This window comes from Thunnus maccoyii, chromosome 15, assembly GCF_910596095.1.
Source record: "Thunnus maccoyii chromosome 15, fThuMac1.1, whole genome shotgun sequence".
NCBI classification, from domain to species: domain Eukaryota; kingdom Metazoa; phylum Chordata; class Actinopteri; order Scombriformes; family Scombridae; genus Thunnus; species Thunnus maccoyii.
In genome coordinates this window covers 3,492,359-3,519,243 of record NC_056547.1, presented here as the reverse complement: position 1 = coordinate 3,519,243, position 26,885 = coordinate 3,492,359, and the positions used below count along the sequence as shown (strand labels likewise).

Genomic DNA, 26,885 nt, shown 5'->3' with positions numbered 1-26,885 from the left:
TGAACTTTAATAAACAAATCAACTGTTGTTTTCTGCATAATTCCATCAATCAATATGTGCTTCTTTTGAGTGTCAAAAGTAAAAAATCTATGTATATTGGTGGAAAAAGTTATTTGGTGTCAAGTGTTTGTCGTTTTCACTAAACAGCTGCTTTTGATACGATTCTCCAGTGGCTTGTTATCAGTGAAGAGGAGAGCCACACTGCAGTAACAGAATATAAAGTACAGTAGCTTTAATACAATTTACAGGATTTTGGTCAGACAGCATGCTGTAAAAGAAGAATAACTTGAAGCACCTTTGGCTGACATATCCACTACATTCAAACTCCAAATCTTCTCACAAATCCATAATTATCTCCTACAGTCACAGTTCCAATTAAGATCGACCTTCAAGCGTCCAGCATGAGAACCAGTAGCAAGATAGGGAAACTGTAACTCGGTCCGGTTCAGCTGCCACAAATCCTCATTTCTCTCCTGTGTCTTCCTCAACAAAATCACATAAACAACAGATAAACAATATCATAACTTCATAATCACTTACAATAATCCCTGTGGGGCCCTCTCTGCCTGGGGGTCCGTCTTTTCCTGGCAGTCCCTGTGGAGGAGAATAACATCAATACGTTGGAACATAAGGTCCTGACATGGAATTGTTATTGTTTTGGTCCAAATTATTCTCCTCGGTTTTAATATTATTTTAGTAGTGACTTTGACCATTAGTAATATAGTAGTTATACAACATCCACCCCTACTACGACTACAGAATTAATGAATAAATACATATTTTTAGGAGCCCACCCCACATGGACTTTAAAGACACTACTAACACCACCTACAGATGCAAGAGAAAACAAAAGGATAGCAAGCCAATACATTATATCAGATATGAAATTAAAATTAAACATACATATCATACGTTGATGGCAAAAAGTGAGCTATGTGGGTTACAAAGTGCTTCACAAAGTGCAAATGCAAGCGCACGATGACAAAAGCATATGATGCACACTTCACTCAAAGACAAAAGTGATTGAAAGAATAAAAACAATGACAAAGGGGAGCATCACTAAAGGAGAAAAGGTGATGTGGGTCTTAAGATGAGATTTAAAACACTCAACAGAGTTTGCTGAGCTGACCTTCGGGGGAGACTGCAGTGCAGTGGTAGACGAAGCAGTAATGACAGTGCTAGTAGTATTAGTGATAGTAATGGAAGTAGTATCAGCAGCATATGTATTATTAGAGGCAGTAGCAAGAGTAGTAACAGTAGTATTGGTGGTAGTAATAGTAGTAGCAGTAGTAGTAGGAATAGCAGTAGTAGCAGTAGTATTAACAGTGATAGTAGTAGAGTATTAGCAGCAGTTTTAATAGTATTTGTAGTAGTATTCCTATAAATTAGTATGCAGCGACTTACTCTGGATCCTGCAGGTCCCTCTCTGCCTGGTTCTCCAGCTCTACCAGGAATTCCCTGCAACATTGAGAAGAGAGCAGAGGTCACTGAAGGTCGAACTCACACTAAGTCTGAATCTTGACAAATTAGATGAGTATTTAAAAAAACTGTTCTGAACTGTTTCAGCATCAAAAACTGTTGCTACAAGATTCAAATAAACCCTCACTGGGAGGTAATCTGTATATATTTCATTTTTAGTCATGTGTTTTGTGTGTGATATGTATTTAAAGCGATAGCTTTTTATTTTCTTCATGTTATTTTGTGTTTTCATTTGTATTTTTCACCACTCCTATAGATGCTGGTCTGCTGAAATGAAGAGTTAGAGATTTAACCTTGTTAGTATGCAGGCTATACCTCCTCTACTCCAGATTTGATTCCAGCTGAGAAGTTTACTGCATCGTCTTTCTCTCTCCTTGTTTCCTGTACTATCAACTCTACAATAAGGGGCAAAAAATGCCAAAAAATACAGTATAAAAAAACTTGACTCTTCTGTTATAAATTATGTTGTTCCACAAACACTGTAATATTGGAGCTTGTTATAGTGTCACAAACTCAGGAAACAGGAATTGATTTGAACCACAGAGATCAACCTTTTGCAAATGGCAACATTATTTAAAATCTGCTATTTGTTTCTGAAAGGTCATATTAATCCCAGTAATTTACAGTAGTGCAGTAATTACTCGTGGGAGGCTCTTCTCAAGCAACAAACCTCTCTGAAATGGCACGTTGACCCCATGTTCTGTCACTAACAATGTTAATTAATTTATCTCCCTGTTCAAACCACTGAAAAATAAAGAAAAACACAACTCTACCAAGTATTTCACAGCTCAACATCAACACAAACAAGGTGAAAATTTGTATTATATCATTTTGCTGAATGAAAAATAACAAGCAGCCAGTTGTTAGATTCTGATTTTGCAAAAAAAAAGACTTTAACGTCAACCTAAATGTAACCTTATGTCAACCAAACAATAGTTCTGACTCAAAATGTGACCAAACATTAGATTCATGTTGTGTTTGCAGTTTTTTTTTTACCTGCGTTCCTTGTTGTCCAGCTTCACCTTTCTGTCCTCTCTCACCTTGAGCACCCTGCAGATAACAAAATATACACATTTAGTGACTTATTTTACAAACGTAGGCTTCAGTTCCTGTGTAATTTGTATGATACTGAATATTTGCAACATGCTGTAAAAATACAGTACTTTCCATATGTTAGAAAAATACATCTAAATTCGAGAGAAATATGTTAAAGCAGATTTTGTATTTCATAATATATTATTCAAGAAAAATGACTATGACTGTGTAGACAAGCACATGATATACAGTATATTTTATGTTATGATATATTTACATACAATTTAACTTTCAAAATTCGCTAAAAATTTGAGGAACTTAAGTTTTGATTAGAGTGAGAACACTAAAAGAATTATAAAGATCTGAACTAAATGAGACTCGTATGTTTATCATACAGGGGGCCCCATGATGGAGCGTCCACTGGGTCCCTGTGGTCCTTGGGGTCCCTGAGGTCCTGGTACACCTATATCACCAACTGGACCCGTTGGCCCCTGGAGAGAGAGAGAGAGACAGAGATGCATGTGGTAATCTCTCCTGAACACTGATGGTTTGTCAACCTCACAGCAGTTCAACAGATCAACATGTGAGATAAAAACAACCATGTGTTCGCTGATCCGTTACACTTCACCAGAGCGTACAAAAGTATATTCAACTGTTTCTCTCAGGATGGAATAAAAGAAAGACTGAAGCCCAGCAGATCACATCTAAAAACTCCTCAGAAGAATGCTTGTCAGTATTTGCAGTGTGTTCACACAAGTGTCAAAGGAATACTGAGGAATGTGTAAAGTGTTGTGAGTGTGGTATTTGTCTGATAAAAGCGTACATCAGGACACAGAGCTGTTTATTTTACTCTTGTGGAGCAAGTTAAATCTCAGGTCTTAAAAAGCACGATGCAAGTCTTTCAGGTCTCTGAAAGCTGACCATTAACATGACGTAGCATACGAGACACAAAGTCCTATGTTTTGTTTATTATTCTGTATTCTATTCTAGTATTTTACCAGGTCAAGGTCAAGTTCTCAGACACTTTCACAGCAGTCCAAGTCTTCATTTTTGTTATTTAAAGAGATTCTTCGTCTTCTCAGGTTGAAAGTTTAAAGCCCTTTTCTCTTCACACAACAGTGATGTCACGACGTACACTTGTACATCACTGCAGCAAGGTTAGAAGTTAAACCCCTGGAGGTCAGCAAAAACAAGATTTCAGCTCCAGTAAATAGTTTAACACAGTCCTAGATTATTGCTCATGGCAGCGCGGCCCACGATACTGGTGCTTTATGCTTTAGTGGTCAAATTTACAGTTAAGTGATGAAGTTATTATCTCAGAATGTTATTATCCCACATTTGCTTTTTGATTATTGCTCAATTTTTGAGCTAAAGCAATGAGGTGCAGACCAGTGACAAGCATAAGCAAATACAAGTCCATCAAAACCTAATTGATAAACAGGTTACACAACTGTCCTCAAAAATACTATTAAAATGTTTTAGCCTATGTTGCCTCCATCAGGGTGGTTAATGAAGTTCACTTCCTGTTGATTAATGACAGGTTTTTTGTTAATTGGCCATGGTATAAGTGTCTGCAGTGTCATGATGTCAGAAAAGAAGAAGCCTCTGCCACCTCTGTGTGTGTGTGAGTGTTTAGTAGTCGTGTCAGTGTGTGACTGTTATCTGCAGGACATTCAAGGGGTCATTGGCTTTCACAGACATGCAGCAATGCGACTCAGCGATGTTGGATTCATGAGGCTGCAGAACGGCTCTCTGGGATCACAGATAGATTTATAAACGTCCTTACAGCACAGTGCCGGACCACAGCTCTGCCTGTGAGTCCAACCATAACCCACCAGGGACCCGGACAGCCCAAGGCCTGATAACGCTCCAGTGAGGAGGGGCGCTGGATGAATGAGAGCCTGAAGACTGTTTCTGATTAAAGCCAGAACACCACCAGTAAAATGACTTTTTTTACTTATCACAGCTGAGTTCAAGAGAAGGTCAGATCTTGCCAAGGTGACTGAAAAATTACCATCTACTATGTGTTGTACTGCGGGTTTAACATCTTGCTTTAAAAACATATCAAAACAGCTCAGAGGTGAAGGGCTGCACTGAATAACACAGCAGCACTTAATCCTGACCTTAAAAAAGCTCTACTGGTGATTCGGGGTTTGAGTCAGGCGAAAGCGGCATCTACCATGGCTTGAGGCTGAAGCAAATGCGGAGGTACAGGTTCAATATCACCACAGCAACGGCTGCTGGATGCTCCAACTGACTGACATTCAAAAAGCCTCAACTTCTCTCTAGAAATACTGAGTCAATCATTCTTTTCAACAGGTTATTCTGATCTTAATCTCTAACTTCAGACCCTCTAGTAAGTGTGCTGATGGTCATTTTGGAAATTATTGCTCCGTCAAAAAGATTTGAAGACTTATAGTAGCTTTGATGTCTGCCATGTGGGCGGTGACTGACAGCTGTGATTGACAGTTGGCTCATCTGCTGTTCTCAGACTATTGTTGCAATATTTCACTAAGTTTAATGTTACTTGATTACGATACCTGGCCTGTTTGCACAATTTAGCTAAAGTAGCTAACGTTAGTCCCAGTGTGCAGTGCTCTGAGTTCCCAGTAAGCTAGCGTTAGCTTGGGTCCGAGGTAGTGGGACGTGTTTCCAGAGCGTGACAGGCAACATCCTGCACTCCTTAAAGACAAGACAAATCCTGCTGCCCAGTGGTAGAAGATGTACTCAGATCCTTTATTTAAGAAAAAGTATCAAGACCACAATGTAAAAATACTTAATTACAAGTAAAAGTCCTGCATTTAAAATCCTACTCAAGTAAAAGTATACAGTAAAAGTATGACCAGCTAAATTTACTTAAACTACTAAAGTAAAAGTATTTGTTTTGCAGAAAATTGGCAAATTGGCACATAAGCAGCATTTTCTTGTTGTAGCTGGTCGAGGTGGAGCTAGTTTGAACTGCTTTATGAGGGTCACAAGATAAATCTGAGGGGTCGTGAGATGCTACATGAATTTGGATTTTTTTTTCTCTTCTTTAATCTTTGTGTTTTAGTGAAATATTGTAGAGTTTTACCTCTTTTACAGTTAACTTAACAGTTGTGTGAGGGGAAATTTAGGGGGGAAATGTTGCTTTGGTGGAACATCTGAAACATGACAACAAGACAAAACTACACACTGAGTTTTTATGAAGGGCCATAAACCATAAAGTTTGTGAACCACTGGTTTAATCTTTAACCATGCAGTTTAATTTATAAACTCATCATTGTGTTATTTTATGCACTTTATGCTCTGAAATGGAGGTGAAGTGGAAGTATCAAGTAATGTAAAATAAAAATACTCAAGTAAAACACAAGTACCTTAAAAGTGTACCTAAGCACAGTACTTGAGTGAATGTATTTAGTTATATTCCCACCACTGCTGCTGCTTCTCTTTGATTGATGAATAAAAAAATGATACATATCTTTACAGAGGAAGGAAATTGTGTGTTCTCTACTGAGACATGATGGGGGGGGGGGGGGGTTTATATGATCAGCTCTTTGATGTCACAAGCATCTAATGTGTGTATGTGTTCCATGTTGCACTCTTAACAACGTATGAAACAAGCACATATTCCTGATAAAATAAAGATTAAGCCAAAATTAAAGGCACACTTTAATACTGACATGACGATTCATTCTCAACTTATTTAAAAACTGCAAGAAAAACAGTCTTTGCTGCAGTTTTTATGGCCTAAAATACTGCACAGCTGGTAAATTTCAGATTATGACGAGATATTTAAAGGTACAGCGATACATGGCAGATATTATCCTGTTACCAACAAATAAGGTCATAAGCTGCTCATCGTGCCAAACAAATGCTATTTGCCTGTAAAACTATGAATCCAGAACTCTACTCTTTACTCTGTTTCTTACATGTTTATTAGACTTGTGCTTATTTCACATTTTTTTGGGGGGTGTGGGGTGGGCAGGGTGGCATTTAAGCAAGGGTCACAGCCGATATTATGAAATGATCAGTAGTGGTGATAACGTCACATCCGTATAAAACATTTTAGTCAGTATATGTTGCTTCGGGACGCCATTTTGTGACACGCAATCAGATCAGGACACGTAGCTTCTTTTTCTGATTTTCTTAAAATGTTTTGCATGTTCATTTTTTGATCATTTATATGTTGTGATGTTGCGTTCCATCATTGGTGTAAAAATAGTTCTCTATTTCTTTAATCTACTCCTTTATCATCTAATCCATCAAACTACAGCAGCACAACTGACATTTTAACCTCATTATCAGTTAAAAAAAAACAGCTTTAAGAGCTCAACCATACTTGATAAACCAGAGATCCTGTATCACACTACCTCTGTGAGAACCCCCCCCCCCCCCCCCCAATATCAATCGCCTCTCATTCTGCTGTTTTTTGAATGACAACTTCAAAAACAACCTCACTTATTAAAATGAACTAAACTAAAATATAAACTAATATATTAAACATCCGCATGCTTTTATACTTGATCTTTCATAAGCCCAACTAAAGATAAGAGAGAGGAAAATCTTTTTTTTACTACTTCCTGTTGAAACCTGGCTGACACACACAGAAACAGACAGACACACCAGACAGAAAACACAGAAAGCAGCATCAGAATACAGCACAAAGTTATATTTCTCATTTTAAACTACGGCAATACAGCAGAAATACAGCGATGCAGTGACAGCAACAGAGTACGACGAGTAAATCGAGACTAGAAAAAAAAGCTACAGAGACTTTTCGGTTGTTTTTTTTAATGCCTTAAAAATGTCTTCCAACATTTATGAAAAGCCGAATGAGCTGATGAACGCGAGATACAGCAAAGGAGCCCAAGGGGACAGAGGAGAGAGAACAGAGAGACTGGTCGACATCTACGAGAGCTTCGACCGTTTGACTGATCATCGGGTGGATTTTTCGACACAGGATGGAGGTGAGTATTAAATACGGTAGAATCAATGTTCAGTATCTTTGTTATTGTTAATATAAAAAGTGACAAGTGAGTATGTGCTTGTATGTGGGCATGTCTTTAAAATTAAGCACTCAGCTAAGTCTGTTCAGTTTCATATTTGTACAAAATAACGACAGTAGTTGACGACATTATAATTTAATCTAGTTCCTGAGTTTGCCTGTTGGCTTCTTGTCGTGCTAATTTTAATCGTCTGAAGTGTGTCGACTGTGGCAAAATGACAAAATAAAGCATATTGAAAACACCAGCACAGTACAGTCAGAAACAAAAATCGAATAGCTGCTCATAGCTGAAAAGAAAAAATCACCACAACTGGAGAAATGAAGTAATGAACTCTTAGAAAAACATAGTGGCTGTTTGTGAAACTGTTGAATCCGATACTTCAGTAGTGTTTAACAGTTGTGGTTTGATTTCTCAGCTCATGCAGTAATGCCCAGTCTTCATGCCTGAGGAGCTGCTTGCTAACAGATATTAATATCAGTCTCTCTCTTTATGTGAAAATGATGTTTTGGTGTAGTTTCCTGCAGGGATTGCATTCTCACTTCTAACACCATCGTTCTCATCTAGTAAAGTTCTAGTTCAAATATCGAAATGTGTTGTCTGTATACTTTGCGTCTGTAGGAGCAAACACTCGTCATCCTCCAGCTGTCCTGAGAGACCCTTTTACAATTGCTGCAGTGATTCTGGGTCTACTGTGTCTCGTGCTACTAATCGGAATCACTGTCCTGTTCAAACTCTGTGAGGATCTCATCTTTATTTTAATATTATATTTTTCAATGTCACTCAAAATCTTGATCAGTTGTTCAAATTTGATATATTTGCTTTATTCCTTTTTTTTTTTATGTTTGTGGATTCTTACCAGATACTTCAGTCTCTCTGGAAAGGGACCAGCTGACTGAAGCTAACAAGCTGAGGACAAACATTAGCGGTGAGAACGATTTAAAAGAAACAGCAGACTTTAAGTCATATTATTCTGTCATTAGCTGATGTGAAATCTGTCACTAACACATTTGTGCATGTGAAAATAAATTACATATTTCAATGCAAAGTGATAATTACAGGCAGCATGAATGCATGAAAAAATTGATTTTAATATAGTTTTAAAATCAGAAATCAAAATGTAGGAATGTCTGACTGGTAGATACAACTTTTTGCTCTGTTGTGGTTCTGGAAAAAGACCAGCTGCAGAGACAATATGACGACATGTTGAACAATCAAAGCAAAAATGCAGGTATGAAAAGCTTTATAACAGAAAATACAACTAGACCTGCAAGCAGGTTTTGCAGAGTTTGTAAAGAAATAACTACAGCACATAACTCTTCATAAACAATATATTGTGATTTTTAAATTTCTGTTTGTGTGCATGTTTTAAGAAATTAGATGTGCTAAAGGCAAGGTTCAACTTGACGCTGTTGTTCTGTTTTAATTGCTGTTTATGTTGTTGATTGACTTTTGTTTTGTGGAACTTTCAGCTTAACAATAGCTTTACATTCAGATACAAATTAAAAGCAGCTACAGTCCAAAGTAAACACCCTAAAAGGGAGAAGTAGCAGGTAATATACTGTATACTAAACTAAAAAGTGAACTTTTGTGAAGTGAAACGTCTGGACATAAGTGACATAAAAATATTTGTTTGACAATAAGAGAGTTTGTGTCCTGAGGGATGGAAGAGATTTCGATGCAGTTGTTACTACAAATCTACTGAGATGAAGAGTTGGGATGACAGCAGAGCAGACTGTAAGAACAGAACAGCAGACCTGGTGGTCATAAACAACAAAGAAGAACAGGTGAGTGACTTAATGTGTTTATTTGTACTTTACTGTGTGACTCCATGCATGTGCAGAAGGTCTGTGTTTTTATTTGGGAGCTTGTGTTGAATATCCTTCATACTGTGTGTGTTCATATATACTGTAAATATAATATGTGTGTGCCAGTATGTTTATGTGTGTAAGTGCTTTTTGGCTGTCACACATAACCAGTTTTACTAAGAGATGGTAAAAGGACTAAAATAATTGACTTTTGGAAAATACTTGAAGGACCTTTAAGGACCTAAATTAAAGTCCTCTTCCACTCAAAAATATCTTTCTTGTTGTTTCTTCAGTTGGATGTTTGAGCTTCACTGTGCAGAATGTTGTATGTGCAGCGTTCAGGCTGTTTTTTACATTAATCTGCAGAAGGAGGAAAGTTTCTCCCCTTAAAAGAGTTTAAGATGTGTACATATGCATATTATTGTGACATCACAACCAGTTTAAAGTCAATCATGGTCCAGTATGCAACTTACACAATTGTGATATGGACATTTGGAGCCTCTGGTGCTCAAACACTGAGAATGGACTTTTCAGTGAAGTAGGAGACATCTTGTGTCCAGCAGGAAAACTTGTGAATTGAAAAATATTTGCATATTTATAGATTCTGGATTTTTCAATGATGGAGAAGAAGATGTTGTTTTAAGAATTTCTAACCAAGATTTTTTTAATTTTTGTGGAAACACCATACCACACACAACTTATTATTATTAATGATATTATTACATGTTTACATTTACATTTCTACTTGAAAAATGGTCACAACATGAAAATGAATTCACTACCATAGAACTGTTAGTGTATCCACAGAGAAATAATTATCAGCTTTTTTTGTCAAATGATCAGGAGTTTCTCAGAGAGCTGAATGAAGATGGAACTTCCTGGATCGGCCTACAGACTGTGAAAACCTCAGAGTGGCCGGAGAAATGGGGGTGGAAATGGGTGGACGGATCAACACCTTCATATATGTGAGATATTTTACATTTTATTTTTATTGAATCATGATACATCAAGGTCATTGTTTATCATTTAAAGTGGGATTTAAAAGAAAAGCAGGGGGGCAATAAAGATTTCATAAATAAAAAAAAATCAGTATTTTGTGAAGTTATATATTGTTCCACCACAATCTCAGGTTAAAATGTGGCTGATATTGAAGTTACAATCTCAAACCTGAAACCAGGTAGACGTTCAGCCTAATGAACCTGCACTCTATCAGGCTGCCACATGAGGGCACCGATGTTTTCATATTAATTCAATTGTGTGCTACTGTCTTTGTTTAAAGAAAAAACAAAATTCTCATAGTGCTGGGAGAGCTGGGGAGCCTTTCCTTACATTAGCTCAGTAAGCTGGATTGGTCTGCCTCTTCTTCTATGGTGTAGGCTTGTGTACTGGTTAAAAACACAAAGAAACTAAATATGAAGTTGAATAAGAGGGTCAGTCCAGACTTTGTTTGTATTTTGCAGTTGTTACCTGTATCAATATGGTGTTTGTTCTGCAGGACCTGGGAAATAGACCAGCCTTTACCACCTATGAACTGGTCCACAGTGTCCATTAATCAAAAAGGAAAATGGATCATTAGCAATGAATCCAAACAATGGATCTGTGAGAAAGAAGTCTCCTGAAAGCTTCCTGGTGATCCTGCAGTTATATTTATACAAAGTAACTGTTATGTTCTGGGTTTAAATCCTGTTGCATGTCATTATTCCCTCTCTGTCCACATGCATCTTGTTCTTAATAAAGGCAAACATGAGAAAATGAACTGTACACGAGTCTTTAATGTTCATAACATGTCAGAAGAAACAAACAGAATTACATTTTCTTTGCTGTTCTTTAAGTCTTACTGTGAACCCACGAGAAAGTATCTGATATATTAAATGAATTTAACAAAGTAAATCAATCAATTAATATTGATGAATCAATGCATAAGCAGCATATATATCACTTACAGCCTGATTTTCACAAACTGTCTTCACCACACTGACAGTCAGCAGAAATTTACTGAACCAATATAATTTTCATGTCAGCTCCAAGGGGAAAGAAATTGACAGTTTTTATAGTTCTTGATTCATGGATTTTATTTCCCCGCCCACTGTAGCGGGCGAGGGGAATCTGCATATGAAACCAGCCACACTGGGAGCTTAAATCAGCCTTAATTCTGTGTTTCTACTCTGCCTTTGCAAGATTTGGCCTGATAGTAGCAGTAGAAACTTCAGTCTGTCAACCACAATCATTCTCAGTACAGTATTTTGATGTTAAATGATGGATTTACAGACTGTCCTTGCTCCACACCATGAACAAAAAATTGAATTTACCACATGTCAAATTTTAACTTCATTAAACATGACAGTGTGGTAGGAAACAGTTTCAGAGTCTCTGTAAAACAAGATAAAGTAACTGATAAAGTAGCACTTCCTGTTTTGTACGAGCTGTTGATTTGCTCTGTGTGTCTGTGAATGTGTGTGTATGTGGGGTATTTAAGAAAGCTGTGAATAAATGTGGTTACATGTATGAACACATACAACAACACATGCAAATCATTGCATTTTTTTCCAGCTTTACACTCACAAATTCATACTTTATTTAAATGGCTTCGAATTGAACTTCAGAAAATCATCAAACTGGAGTTAAGTTTTCATTCAAATGAGTAAAACGAATAAAAGGATCTGCATCTATCGGTGTTTCTTTTCCTGCTGCTATTTCCTCAGAGTTTTTCTACTGAAACCAGACAAAAGTCTGGTCAGGAAACACTGAAGGCAGCATCCCAACAGTTCATCATGTTCTTAAACTTGTATCAATTATAGTTTGTTGGAGTTTTAAATTGGGTACATGGTGGATTGTTGTTCGCCCCATAGGGCTGACCAAGGGTGGGGTGTAATAACTGCTTACATTTAAGTTTTATAGCAGAAACTGTCTCAAAACTGTTGTTTGTGTCCTCAGATATATATGCCAAACCAGATTTACCAAAAAAGGTGAAATATAACAGAAACGTTCAGGAAGACGGAGCAGATTGGGTTGAGAGAGAAGTGGAAATCTACAAGAGTGCAGACGTAACTGAAGATGGTGACACTGATCATCAGTCACAGGAAGGAGGTAAGTGAGAAATTATGAAAGTCAATATTATTCAAAATGATGTGCGTGTGTTTGTGTGGGCGTCTATCATTACTGAATATTCCAGTCTGTTAACATCTGCTTATCTTTTTGTCTACTGGCTGTGTACTAAACACACAATTCAGAGACTGAGGATTTATGTTAAAGGCAAGAAAAAACACAACAAGAAGCATAAAGATGAAAGTCAGGTTCCAAAACGGTTTGAAGACAAAATCTGGAAATTATAAACTGAATTAACTTGAGATGAATATAACTTTTTATATTAAGTTAATGAAAAGACTAGTTGATTCCACTAAATTCCAGTGTAATATTTTACAGTGTAACGAAAAAGACTATTTTCAGCGGCAAGCAACTTGTTAAACTTAACAAGTCTTTTTGACAATTTGAAACCGACTAACATGAAAACTGTCTCTAAAACACTTGTCTGACAATTAGGAAAGTGGTGTCCTGAAGGATGGAGGAGGTTTGGATGAGGAACACTTGGTTCCTCTCCTTGGACTATAAGTCCAAGGAGAGGAACACTTGGTATAAAAGCAGAAGAGACTGTCAGGACAAAGGAGCAGATCTGGTGGCCATAAACAACCAAGAGGAACAGGTGAGTGTTTATTTGTGCTTTACTGTGTGAGTCTATGCATGTGCAGAAGGTTTGTGTTTTTATGTAGGAGCTTGTGCTTATTTGCATGTCCAATATGCATGTACACCAACCTGCACTGCCTGCTGTATAGTCATTTAGGTCCACTTCCCTGTTGCTTTTGTTGATGAGCTTTCATGAGGTTCTTTTAAGGGTGTGGATATTATTTTCATATTAAGACCCTGTGTATTTTCAGCCTTTGTTTTGTAACTGTGGTTTTGTTTACGTTACTGCACATTTGCAATGAATTTGAAAAGTCCTATTCCTGAAAAGTGAGGTTCATTAAAAAGGAAGATAGCAAGGTTAGCATGAGTGGAACAAAAGGGTGTCTGATTGAATATTAACAGATCAAGATGTAAACAGGCTGGATATTTCCAAATATTTGTGTGAGAGAGAAAATCACAGGAACCATTTGATGGAAATTGATGACTTGAATGAACATGGAAGAACACTGATAAACTAGTAAAATGAGATGGTCTGACCTCTGATATTAGTTCTGCATGAAAAAATGCAGCTCTCTCATCCTTTTTAATGGAGCAGTTTGTTGATGTAGTGGGGTGCCAACGCAGAGGGCTCAGCACGACAGCATGGTGGTGTCCGGCAAAAAAATTGAGGCTGCTTCAACTTTTGCTGCAACGAAGTGCGACGTCGTCCAGCAAGGTGCTGCGTTTGCTAATTACATACATGCAAGCCCACTTTCCTGATGGATTACTTTGTGACGTGAATGCTGTATTCGCCTGTTTACCTTCTGATCATTGTGACAAATGATAAAAAAGTGGCCACCGTGATAACTTTCTGTAGTTGGTCTGAGTATTGCAAACCTCTGTGTGGTGTTTTGGCGCCTGATATGCCTTTAAACGCATTAATCTGTAGCTCCAACTTGACTTGCTGGATTGTATTTCATTGTCTCACTGGTAACTTTAACAATATGCCCCATGCACTGTTTTAATGCAGGGCTGATTCCAGTGTGCAGCCTTACACAAGCAGTTTCTTCTGCATTATAAATGGATTTCTCTACCTTTATCCATAACAAATGTGTATTTACTTTCATACCGTTGTGCCCAGTCCTGAGTGTGTAGGATCCCCCTTGTGTTTGTTGTGGCTTAGTGTGAACATGACAGTGAATAAGAACTAAAAGTATATATTGTAGTACAGTATGGCTGTAGTGGCTGTTTGTACATGTGTCTTTATACACACATGTACGAATATTTGTATATTTGACTTTATTGTAGCAATGATTAGTGTCTAAGAGGAGCCAGTTTTCAAGTTCTTTGAGTGTTTCTAATTTATGCACCACAGAGGAACTGAAAAGTTCAACAACAAATTTTAAACAGAATGAATTATTATGAACAGAGAAATGATTATTGTCTCTTGTCAACTATTAGAAATGTGTCACTGAGCTGAATATGAATGGAGAGTCCTGGATTGGTCTATGGGCTACTCAAGAAAAACTGGAATCAGGAGGATGGAAATGGGAATGGGTGGATGGATCACCGCTGGCAGAAATGTGAGACATTTTTAAAGTTTTTTGTTTTTATCACAGTGTCATCAAAGTGACTGTTTGTCATAAGTAAGTAAAAACTTATTGAATAAGTTGTAAAAATGAATTCAGTCGATCAATGTCTTTAATTCTTCAGAAATTGAAGTAAATAAAATAACTTGTGAGGAGTTTTCGAATTGCCATAACACAGTCAATTTAATTAAAAGTAGCAATACCACAATGAAAAAAATACTCAGTTACAAATATAAGTCCTGCATTACAAATCCTACTTAAGTACAAGTACAGATTTATTGGCAGCAAAATGTCTATTAAGTATCAAAAGTAAAAGTACTTGTTATGCAAATTGGTCTCATTTAGAGTGCAATGGAGTTTTTTTTATAAAGCACTTTGTAACTTTGTAAAGAAAAGTGCTATATAAAGTTTATTATATGTTATATAGTATATTATACATATGTAGTTAGAAAAGGGATACTGATTCATTGATGTGTACAAGTAAGAACATTTAATGGCTAAGGTAGAGCTGATTTGAACAACGTTTGTGCTTGGTGAGTGTATATACACTCACCGAGCACTTTATTAGGAACGCCTGTGCAATCTGATGCAATCCAATACAACAACTCTGCCATAAATTCTACCTTTACAAATCTTATACACTTTCAGTTTTCATTGACATTGTCTACTATATGTTTATTGTATCTTATATTTATGGTATCAGCTATTGTTAATTCTTCCTTGTCTTCAGGATGTGTCCCTTCCTATTTTAAGTATGCTACTATCCAGCCCATTTTAAGAAAAGAAACTTAGATCCTACCTTGCTCAAGAACTATAGGCCTGTATCTAAACACCCACTTTTGTTGCAAATTTTAGAGAAGGTTGTGGCCAATCAACTCACTGATAAGTTTCAGTCTGGGTTTCGGAAACAGCACTCTACTGAAACTGCTCCTCTGACTGTTTCTGACGATATTTTAATGTCCTCTGATACGGGTGATTGTTCTGTGTTAATCCTGATAAAGAGGTTATGTGATTGGGTTGGGCATATCAGGTATAGCATTAGACTGGTTTACATCTTATCTCACTGACGAACTGAAGTTTCACCGTCTCTACTGGTGACTTTGTGTCTGATTCTTCTCCACTGTCCTGTGGTGTTACGCAGGGCTCAGTTCTGGGCCCCGGTTATTTTCTTGATATTTGCTGCCCTTGGGACAGATTTAATATTGCTTATCATTTATTGGCAGATGATATCCAACTTAACTTAATTTAAACCTAGTGAGGCTTTTAGATTATCTAAGCTCCTAGACTGTCTTAATGCTATTAGAGACTGGACGGCAGAACGTTTTTTACAGCTTAATGCTGATGAGATGGAGGTTCTAGTTGTTGGTCCAGAAAAGGTTGCCTTGGCGATTATGCAAAGTATTGGGCCTCTTAAATCTGCTGCCCGCTCCAACCTCCATAATTTAGGGGTAATATTTGATCAATCCTCGTCATGTAAAGCAGCTGACCAGATCTTGTTTTTTCCACTTAAGAAGTTCATCTCTAGTTCAGTAGTTCTAGTTAACAGCTGAACTAGAGATGATTATACATGCTTTCCTTGTCTCATCTTGCATTGATTATTGTAACACACTTTTCTCCTCACTTAGTATCTCTGCTCTTGATTGTCTGCAGACAATCCAAAATGCTGCCGCCAGACTACTCATGAGGTCAAACAGATGGTCTCACATTACCCCCATACTTAAATCTCTTCACTGGCTCCTCTAGTTTAAAATTCTCACTGAACACAAAATGATGGGATTACTGAACAATTTTTCATTCTTTAATTCACAGCTTTTGATTATATTGGCTTACAGCACGTAATTATGTGTTAAAGTACCAGTGTGTAGGATTTAGTGGATTCTAGTGGTGAGGTTGCAGATTGCAATCAACTGAATACCCCTCCCCTCCCCTTCCAAGCATGTAGGAAAACTTACGGTGGCCGCAAAACTTTCGAAAAAAGGGAAAGGCCCTCTCTAGAGCCTGTGTTTGGTTTGTCCGTTCTCTACCTTAGAAACATGGCGGGCTCCATGGAACAGCTCCCTATGTAGATATAAAGGACTCATTCTAAGGAAACAAAAACACAATAATTCTCATTTTCAGGTGATTATACACTAATTAAAACATACTTATGAATATTATATTTAATTTCTGCCAAGTCCGTCCCGCTAGATGCCACTAAATTCTACACACTGCACCTTTAAACGAGTAATTCATTACAAGAAATATGAATATTTGAGGTGAGATTAATCAGTTTACTTCAAACTGAAAATAATCTGGAGTTTAAGCCTTGTTAAAAAGTAGAATATTTTATTTATCCTACAGGTTCTGGACAACAGGACTGTGGAACCAGTACGCTGCAGGATTCTGCAATCAACAAGGACAATGGATAAACTGGATATGTGAGAAATAGATTTTCTGTATTCTTTGTTGAGAGAGGGGTTTGTTTTGGGATCAGCTTTGTCAAATTAGATCAAATACAACTTACTGTACTATGAAACGCACTGTGTTTCAAACCACAGAATCATATCATATATTTGCATGAAGCTGGACATCCAAACCAACTAACAATAGGAGGAGGAAAGAGAGAAAACCACACAGAAAATATAGAGATGTGGTTCACATGTAAGAGTGAGAAAGGGAAAGAGAGACAGCGACGGAGAGCTAACGTGTGACAGAGTGAGGTACAGTGGCCCTGAGGTGGAAAACACATCAAAAATAAACAAGCAAACAACAACAACAACAACAAATATTTCACAAAACACAGCTAAACAGAAAACACAACATTTGTATTTCTGTGTTTTGTGAAATATTGTTTTTTTTTCTAAAATATGGTTGCATTCTTGTGAAATGTTAATGTGTTTTCTGTTTTTTAATGCTATCTAATGTTATCTAATGTTATTTTAATGCTATCTAATGTTATCTAATGTTATTTTAATGCTATCTAATGTTATCTGTGCTCGACTGTTTAATTACACTGTGAAGATCAAAAGATCAAAAATACTTATATGAGCATGACTGATATTTTTAATTTAATGACATATGGCATTTTGTTAGCAAGTGACCATGGTATAAACAGGATAATACTCGCTAAGTGTCCATGGAGGAGAACCAGGTTCTTAACCCCCACTCATACTCATCTTGGACTTTCTTTTGTGCTTCTCTTTACTGTTTTGGGTCCAATATTCTCTGTACTGTGTGTCACCAGTTGTGCAAAGCTACTCCTGCATTTAATCCAGCTGCACTTAAAGTATTTATCAAAGAGCCTAGGTTGTGTCAATGTGGAAGATTTTCTGTCATCCTTTTTCTATTCTTTTAACAGCACAATGGTATTCTTAGCATCTTAAGGTCATGATCACTGTATCATTCTAGATGAAATAATAATACTTATCAACTTAAAGACATAATGTGGGCACACAGCTCTGCTGTTGAGTGAAATGTTACTGTTAGAAAATAAAGACAAAATAACATTAAAATAAAATCAACAGCTATGTTTTTCTGGAGCAAATAGATTTTATATACAGTTTATCTGAAAGCTTTCATCGTTCCAACATCCGGACCATTGAATGTCTAAATTTAATTTACAAAAAAATCAACAAACTGGTTGCTATCTAACAGCAACAAATTTAGCTTTGCATCTGTGGTTGTGGTTTCTCAAGCTGACACTTCCTGTGTTGAAAGCTACTCAGCTCAGAGACACACAGTGAAACCTGGTTCTGAACAGGCTCAGTTTGTTTTTTACTTCTTTAAGATGTCTACAGAAATTCCTGCTGTACCACAGTTGAGTTTGAATGTGAGATATACCAGAAATGTCCAAGAAAACAGAGGAGAGGGAGAGGAGAATGAGGTGGAGATCTTCAGCGATGAGGAGCATCAAATTGATTTCGGATCACAAACAGCCCGTAAGTCTGAAATAATGAATAGTTTGATAATTCACAATTCACCATGAGTCACCATTCACTACGGATCATTATCAGGTGTCTTGGTGTTGTAAGCTGTAAACTGTAAACTTCAAACAAGCATAATAAAAATGTTCTTTATATATTTTGCCTCTGTAGGACCACGCACTCAAAAGAATCCTGCAGCTGTCAAAAGAAGCGGTTTGAAAGCCATAATGCTGGGAGTGCTGTGTCTTCTGCTGCTGACTGGAATCTTCATACGTTGTGAGGAATTGCGTTTTTAATACAAACTGTCATATCTTGAGTCTCTGTTTTTATTTAGTGTCTTGATTTAAGCTTTTTCTGTTGGATAATATCATGGGTGAATGTCCATATATTTGATCAAAATTTCATGCAATTTTCCACCTGAAATCAGTGGGTGTCTTCAGTAGTTTTGTGGGAAGAAAACTGAAAAATACAAACATGAGATTGTCCTAAAAAAAAATAAAGAACCAGTGTATGAACTAGCATTCTTCAATAACCTTAACTTAGTTGGACAAATATACCAACGCCCACAGCAAATGTGATCCCTGCAACCCTTCAGTTACATATTACAATGCAAAGTGATAATTACAGGCAGCATGAATGCATGAAATAATTAGCTGCATCGCAAATTCATGTGCCAAAAACTTGAGTGGTATGTTCCTGAAGTGATTTTAATATAGTTTTAAAATGAGAAATTAAAATGTAGGAATGTCTGACTGGCAGATACAACTTTTTGTGCTGTTGTGCTTCTCAAAAGATATTTCAGCCATTCTGGAAAAAGACCAGCTGCAGAGACAATATGACGACATGTTGAACAATCATAGCCGGTTACAGGATTCAGTAATGGAGCTCCAGGGCAAACATGCAGGTACGAAAAGCTTTATAACAGAAAATACAACTAGACCTGCAAGCAGGTTTTGCAGGGTTTGTAAAGAAATAACTACAGCACATAACTCTTTATAAACAATATATTGTGATTTTTAAATTTCTGTTTGTGTACATGTTTTAAGAAATTAGATATGCTAAAGGCAAGGTTCAACTTGACGCTGTTGTTCTGTTTTAACTGCTGTTTATGTTGTTGATTGGCTTTTGTTTTGTGGAACTTTCAGCCTAACAATAGCTTTACATTCAGATACAAATTAAAAGCAGCTACAGTCCAAAGTAAACACCCTAAAAGGGAGAAGTAGCAGGTAATATACTGTATACTAAACTAAAAAGTGAACTTTTGTGAAGTGAAACGTCTGGACATAAGTGACATAAAAATATTTGTTTGACAATAAGAGAGTTTGTGTCCTGAGGGATGGAAGAGATCTCGATGCAGTTGTTACTACAAATCTACTGAGATGAAGAGTTGGGATGACAGCAGAGCAGACTGTAAGAACAGAACAGCAGACCTGGTGGTCATAAACAACAAACACGAACAGGTGAGTGACTTAATGTGTTTATTTGTGCTTTACTGTGTGATTCCATGCATGTGCAGAAGGTCTTTCTTTTTATTTGGGAGCTTGTGTTGATTTGAACATCCTTCATACTGTGTGTGTTCATATATACTGTAAATATAATATGTGTGTGCCAGTATGTTTATGTGTGTAAGTGCTTTTTGGCTGTCACACATAACCAGTTTTACTAAGAGATGGTAAAAGGACTAAAATAATTGACTTTTGGAAAATACTTGAAGGACCTAAATTAAAGTCCTCTTCCACTCAAAAATATCTTTCTTCTTGTTTCTTCAGTTGGATGTTTGAGCTTCACTGTGCAGAATGTTGTATGTGCAGCGTTCAGGCTGTTTTCCACATTAATCTGCAGAAGGAGGAAAGTTTCTCCCCTTAAGAGAGTTTAAGACGTGTACATACGCATATTATTGTGACATCACAACCAGTTTGGAGCCAATCACGGTCTAGTACGCAAATTACACAAATGTCATATAGACATTTGGAGCCTCTGGTGCTCAAACACTGAGAATGGACTTTTCAGTGAAGTAGGAGACATCTTGTGTCCAGCAGGAATCCAGGATTCTGGATTTTTCAATGATGAAGAAGATGTTTTAAGAATTTCTAACCAAGATTTTTTTTTTTTTTGTGGAAACACCATACCACACACAACTTATTATTATTAATGATATTATTACATGTTTTAACACATGATTTACATTTACATTTCTACTTGAAAAATGGTCACAACATGAAAATGAATTCACTACCATAGAACTGTTAGTGTATCCACAGAGAAATAATTATCAGCTTTTTTTGTCAAATGATCAGGAGTTTCTCAGAGAGCTGAATGAAGATGGAACTTCCTGGATCGGCCTACAGACTGTGAAAACCTCAGAGTGGCCGGAGAAATGGGGGTGGAAATGGGTGGACGGATCAACACCTTCATATATGTGAGATATTTTACATTTTATTTTTATTGAATCACGATACATCAAGGTCATTGTTTATCATTTAAAGTGGGATTTAAAAGAAAAGCAGGGGGGCAATAAAGATTTCATAAATAAAAAAAAATCAGTATTTTGTGAAGTTATATATTGTTCCACCACAATCTCAGGTTAAAATGTGGCTGATATTGAAGTTACAATCTCAAACCTGAAACCAGGTAGACGTTCAGCCTAATGAACCTGCACTCTATCAGGCTGCCACATGAGGGCACCGATGTTTTCATATTAATTCAATTGTGTGCTACTGTCTTTGTTTAAAGAAAAAACAAAATTATCACAGTGCTGGGAGAGCTGGGGAGCCTTTCCTTACATTAGCTCAGTAAGCTGGATTGTTCTGCCTCTTCTTCTATGGTGTAGGCTTGTGTACTGGTTAAAAACACAAAGAAACTAAATATGAAGCTGAATAAGAGGGTCAGTCCAGACTTTGTTTGTATTTTGCAGCTGTTACCTGCATCAATATGGTGTTTGTTCTGCAGGGCCTGGGAAATAGACCAGTTTTTCCCACCTATGAACTGGTCCACAGTGTTCATTAATCAAAGAGGAAAATGGATCATTAGCAATGAATCCAAACAATGGATCTGTGAGAAAGAAGTCTCCTGAAAGCTTCCTGGTGATCCTGCAGTTATATTTATACAAAGTAACTGTTGTGTTCTGGGTTTAAATCCTGTTGCATGTCATTATTCTCTCTCTGTCCACATACATCTTGTTCTTAATAAAGGCAAACATGAGAAAATGAACTGTACACGAGTCTTTAATGTTCATAACATGTCAGAAGAAACAAACAGAATTACATTTTTTTTGCTGTTCTTAAAGTCTTACTGTGAACCCATGAGAAAGTATCTGATATATTAAATGAATTTGACAAAGTAAATCATTAATATTGATGAATCAATGCATAAGCAGCATCTTAATATATCACTTACAGCCTGATTTTCTACAAAATTAGTACTTTTACTTTAGTACTTTTAAGTAAAATTAGCTTCTAAATTTTACTTAAGTATGATTTTAAATGCAGGACTTTTACTTGTAATAAAATATTTTTACATTATTATTATTATTATTATTATTATTATTATTATTATTATTATTATATTACATTATTTTTTTGTCTGTCAGCAGCAGCTCCTGATGAGCTGAGAGGTCAGCAGCCGCACAAACTGTCTTCACCACACTGACAGTCAGCAGAAATTTACTGAACCAATATAATTTTCATGTCGGCTCCAAGGGGAAAGAAATTGACAGTTTTTATATTTATTGATTCATGGATTTTATTTCCCTGCCCACTGTAGTGGGTGAGGGGAATCTGCTTATGAAACCAGCCACACTGGGAGCTTAAATCAGCCTTAATTCTGTGTTTCTACTCTGCCTTTGCAAGATTTGGCCTGATAGTAGCAGTAGAAACTTCAGTCTGTCAACCACAATCATTCTCAAAGCGATCTGCCCTGCAGTGGTGAAAGTACAGTATTTTGATGTTAAATGATGGATTTACAGACTGTCCTTGCTCCACAGCATGAATAAAAATTTGAATTTACCACATGTCAAATTTTAACTTCATTAAACATGACAGTGTGGTAGGAAACAGTTTCAGAGTCTCTGTAAAACAAGATAAAGTAACTGATAAAGTAGCACTTCCTGTTTTGTACGAGCTGTTGATTTGCTCTGTGTGTCTGTGAATGTGTGTGTATGTGGGGTATTTAAGAGAGCTGTGAATAAATGTGGGTGCATCTATTAACACATGCAAATCATTGTGGTTGACTGACAACCTTGCATCTCCAAATTCTTGCACATTTTAAACAAAGAAAAACATTTTTTCAAGCTTTATTCCCATGAATTCATAGTTTATTCAGAAAACCACCAAACTGGAGTTAAGTTTTCATTCAAATGAGTAAAATGAATAAAAGGATCTGCATCTATCAGTGTTTCTTTTCCTGCTGCTACTTCCTCAAAGTTTTCCACTGAAACCAGACAAGAGTCTGGTCAGGAAACACTGAAGGCAGCATCCCAACAGTTCATCATGTTTGTACTGCTTACATTTAAGTGGAAATCTACGAGAATGCAGACGTGACTGAAGATGGTCACACTGATCATCAGTCACAGGAAGGAGGTAAGAGAGAAATTATGAAAGTCAATATTATTCAAAATAATGTGTGTTTGTGTGGGCGTCTCTCATTACTGAGAATTCCAGTCTGTTAACATCTGCTTATCTTTTTGTCTGAGCTCTAAGTTTGCTCTCAGCTCAGTTTGTTTCACTCAGTTTTCCAATTTTGAGCAACCTTGAGTACTAATCCTGAGTAACTGCTGCCGATCTACATCTGTGTTTGTTTCTTTATCCCTGAAGCATGAAACCTTGTGGTTTGGAGCTGTGTTTTTATTTTATCCACTGTAAATAGTTCTCTGTCTACTGGCTGTGTTCCCTCATGTCTTAAACACACAGTAATGAACCCACTTCTCAAGAAACCAAGACTTTACCCTCTGGATTTTAAAGAATGTAAACCCATCTCTATTTTTATCCAAAGTTTTAGAGAAAGTTGTTTATTTAAAGTTGGTTTATTTTATGAATAATTGCAACATCTTTGATAAGTTTCAATCAAGTTTCTGTTCACGTCATAGTGCTGAAACTGCTTTCATCAAAGTAATAAACAATATTTTACTTTCAGCTGACGCAGACTGATTTGAATTTTTCTCAACTTTAGCTCAGCATTTGCCTTAAAAAGTGGGTTGTATCAGGGATACTGCCCGAGACTGATTCAAATCTTCAAACAGAACTTGTTGGTTAGCGGTTGGTGATGCCTCCTCTTTAGCAGACCCTCTGACCTGTGGCGTTCCCCAAGGCTCCATACTTGGCCCCCACCTTTTCTCTTTAGACATGCTGCCACTGGGACATATCATAAACATAATATTCAATATCATTGTTATGTGAGTAAATAATCATCAAGTGAGTTTATTTACAATGTTTTGAACACTTCCTGATGAAGGTCTGATGACTGAAACATCGTTATTAATGCTAAGAATATTTTCCAGCTGTGTACAGATGTCAGCCAACCACAAACAAAAGCAGTGAAGCTACTGAGTAAAGTGCCATCACAACAGAGGGGAATTATAAAAAGATCCATGTTATTTTCTTTTAATGACCTCGCCCTCTGTGTGCTTTGCCTCCGTAGGACCACTCTCACAAAAGCATCCTCCAGCCCAAAGACGGCCTTTCAGAGGCGCTGCATTGTGTGGAGGAGTGTTGTGTCTTCTGATGACATCTGGAATCATCTTCCTGTCCATGTGTTGTAAGATCTTATAAACACGCCTGAGCAACTACTCTGCAGCAAAACCAGTAATGTAATATTTAAACCAACAGTGTTAAGTTAACTCATTTTGGGAGAACTTCATTAAGCTTAAGATATTGAGTTTAATCAACAAAAACTTTGTTTTGCAGTTACATTCTCAGTTTAAAGGGTCAGTTTTTCTTCATGACATGAAGGTCTTAAGCTTTCTCTGTTACTTTTGACGCTATATTTGTACCAGAGTTAGTATAGAGACAACTTGTGAGGCTGCTCTGAATAACTTTATAATTATTTAAATTATAGATACGGGGGCAGGGACTGAGGTGGATACAAACCCTTCATCATATCATTTGCTTCACCATCACAAGAACCACCAAGGCTTGAGATTAAAGTAAAGAAGACTCTGGAGAGTTTTAACCCACAAACAATGCATTCTGGGAAGTCTGCTAATAAACTTATTGTTATTATGATTATTACTTATTTACTGATGTAAACATTAATCTAATTTTCTGAGTGAAAATTCCAACATACAAGTTCACATTTTTTCTACAAGCTCTCGTGTTTTGTTTTTTTCAAATTAGGCTCACATGTGTGACAATATTTAATGCAAGTGAAAATTTAAACACAGAAGTGCATATTTTTGTTCTAAAAGTTCTTATTTTGCAACATATTTACCTTCATACTAGAGTCTTTCTGGATCGGTCTAAAAGCAGAGTACAAATATAAATCAACAGGATGGGAACCGGAATGTGAGAAACTTACAATTTTTTTTAAGCATAACGCCATCAAAAGTACTGTATATATTGTATATAATAAAAAATGTTAAAAAGCAGGGCACCAAAGAAGCTGCCCTATGTGTAAAAAAAGACTCCAATAAAAAAAGCTGCACTTATAAATAAATTACACAACCATGTCTCTGCAAAATTTGGTGCAAATCCATTTGGTAGATGTGGAAATATGTTACAGGTTAAATGAAAATTTAGTGTTGAAGTTATTAGTCATTATTTGCATCAGTGACACAGTAACCCCTGGTGAAGCGACTCACTCTGTAGTATTATAATAGTAAATTTAACTTCTCATCCAGAGCACTGGCATGGATGTCTTCATAGTTATCTATCTGCGTTGCACTGGCGTGATTAAAACAGGGCTCTATGAGCTCTTCTGTGTTTTGTTTTTTAGATTTACCTGCCTGATTTGTAGAGCTTAATGCCAATTTACAGTATTTCATCAGTGTCATGTCACTTTTGCCCAGTGATCAGCTGAGGTCTTTCCCAGTCTTGTTTATCACCAAATAGACTCCAAAACAGGGGAATTCTAGTTTCAAAGATTCAAGTTTAAAACAAAGCAAGTAAATAAAAAGATTTATGTTGTTAATCTGCTTTTTGATTTGTTTCTGACTAGATGTTTTAGCCACGTTGGAAAAACAGAATTTGATGACAGAACGTGAGCAGCTCAATATCAGCCTCACCCAGTCGCACAACGGAAACACCAATCTGACTGAAGAGAGAGACGGGCTACAGACCAGATATGACATCCTGAGCAAAAACTACAAAGTGTTACAGGATGAAATGGATACATTTAAGCGCTCTTTTAGGCCATAACCAGTGATTCCCATGGGTTGACTGCTTTGGAGTGGCGGGTGGGGGGGGGGGTCATATTTGGGGGCATTTGAAAAACTCAAGACAGAGACTCATCAGACATTTCTCCGTTCTCTGTTAAAGAGCGCCTGAGATTGACACTAAAATGAGAATTGCTGGTCCACCTTAGAAGTCGGTCCACTTTAAGTGAGCCTGGTCAAGTTAACGTGTTGTTGCTAACTTTGGGGCTAATCCTCTTCGATAGATGAGTATTTTCTTTGCCTTGAGGAGCTGCAGGATTTAGTAACTGACACACAGCCTGTTTTGTACATTTACTGCCAGATTGACAACTTACTGCTAAACTTTTCCTCTGCTCCGCTCGCGTTCACGTCATGTTTCTGCTGCTCGCTCTCTGTGCTTGTGCAACTACACACGCACATTTACACACACTTACACACACACGCACTGTCTTATTCCTTAACGGAGCAACGCTACTCTAGTACCTTTCATGTAGATGTCCTTTGAAGAACGAAGAGAGGGAGGATGACTAAAGAAAATCCACAATAACATAGAGTGTTATTGTGCTTGCACAGTGGGTGAGTGACAATCATTAGTAGCCCGTTGGTATTAATGATCGCCTGAAATTTTAGCGGCGGTGCGCCGCTGCCAAATGAATATAAGGGAAACACTGCCATACCACTGCACATCATGGGTACCCATGTAGTCATTGCGCCCACTCTGCCCACATTAATCTTTCCACCAGAATTCCTTTTGCCAACGATTCAACCCTCCTTAGATAATCATGACCTGGATGACTGAGAATCATTCACATCTTCTATTGCAACTTTAGACTTTATATACTTGTCTTATACTTTGTCTACTGAGCTGTTATTTTGTTATTTTAACTCTTCTGCACTAATGAAGCTACGCCTATGTGAACTAGTTCACACAGTCAACTTGAGTCTACATCACTCTCACGTGGTTTACTCTTCACTTCTGTGTAGGTGACTGACGAGGTTAGAGCATAAATGTCATATGTCACTGATGGACATATTCTACATTCACATAAAAATGAATCCCAAGTCAATGGATTTCTAAGTTA

The 26,885-nt window shown here is 37.0% G+C and overlaps 3 protein-coding genes across 3 annotated transcripts in view; 2 read left to right on the top strand and 1 right to left on the bottom strand.

Annotated features, from left to right (window-relative positions):
• LOC121912967 (collagen alpha-1(XIV) chain-like) overlaps window positions 1–26,885 on the bottom strand; it is a 214,534-nt gene that overhangs the window by 15,046 nt on the left and 172,603 nt on the right. The window contains exons 38-41 of the mRNA XM_042435553.1: window positions 2,910–3,005; window positions 2,476–2,529; window positions 1,405–1,458; window positions 541–594 (exon numbers count right to left, since the gene is read on the bottom strand). Of these exons, the coding sequence (XP_042291487.1) occupies window positions 541–594; window positions 1,405–1,458; window positions 2,476–2,529; window positions 2,910–3,005 (258 nt within the window). The remainder of the gene's footprint in view (window positions 1–540; window positions 595–1,404; window positions 1,459–2,475; window positions 2,530–2,909; window positions 3,006–26,885) is intronic.
• On the top strand, window positions 6,914–12,235 carry LOC121912966 (natural killer cells antigen CD94-like). The gene is made up of 6 exons (XM_042435552.1): window positions 6,914–7,463; window positions 8,121–8,237; window positions 8,362–8,427; window positions 9,144–9,286; window positions 10,151–10,272; window positions 10,803–12,235. The coding sequence occupies exons 1-6, from the start codon at window positions 7,301–7,303 to the stop codon at window positions 10,924–10,926; spliced, it is 735 nt and encodes a 244-aa protein (XP_042291486.1). The 5' UTR covers window positions 6,914–7,300; the 3' UTR covers window positions 10,927–12,235.
• Window positions 12,310–21,934, top strand: LOC121912965 (killer cell lectin-like receptor subfamily B member 1B allele C). The gene is made up of 9 exons (XM_042435551.1): window positions 12,310–13,007; window positions 14,429–14,550; window positions 16,897–16,973; window positions 18,323–18,473; window positions 18,630–18,734; window positions 19,252–19,362; window positions 19,776–19,918; window positions 20,756–20,877; window positions 21,408–21,934. Exons 4-9 carry the CDS (start codon window positions 18,323–18,325, stop codon window positions 21,529–21,531), a joined length of 756 nt encoding a protein of 251 aa, XP_042291485.1. The 5' UTR covers window positions 12,310–13,007; window positions 14,429–14,550; window positions 16,897–16,973; the 3' UTR covers window positions 21,532–21,934.

Bases quoted from the DNA above. Each gene is read 5' to 3' on its own strand.
- LOC121912966 (XM_042435552.1), top strand. From the start codon at position 7,301: ATGTCTTCCAACATTTATGAAAAGCCGAATGAGCTGATGAACGCGAGA. The intron at 8,238-8,361 runs GTGAGGATCTCA...GATTCTTACCAG, and splicing joins CACTGTCCTGTTCAAACTCT to ATACTTCAGTCTCTCTGGAA. The intron at 8,428-9,143 runs GTGAGAACGATT...TTTGACAATAAG, and splicing joins GCTGAGGACAAACATTAGCG to AGAGTTTGTGTCCTGAGGGA.
- LOC121912965 (XM_042435551.1), top strand. From the start codon at position 18,323: ATGTCTACAGAAATTCCTGCTGTACCACAGTTGAGTTTGAATGTGAGA. The intron at 19,363-19,775 runs GTACGAAAAGCT...TTTGACAATAAG, and splicing joins GCTCCAGGGCAAACATGCAG to AGAGTTTGTGTCCTGAGGGA. The intron at 20,878-21,407 runs GTGAGATATTTT...TTTGTTCTGCAG, and splicing joins GGATCAACACCTTCATATAT to GGCCTGGGAAATAGACCAGT.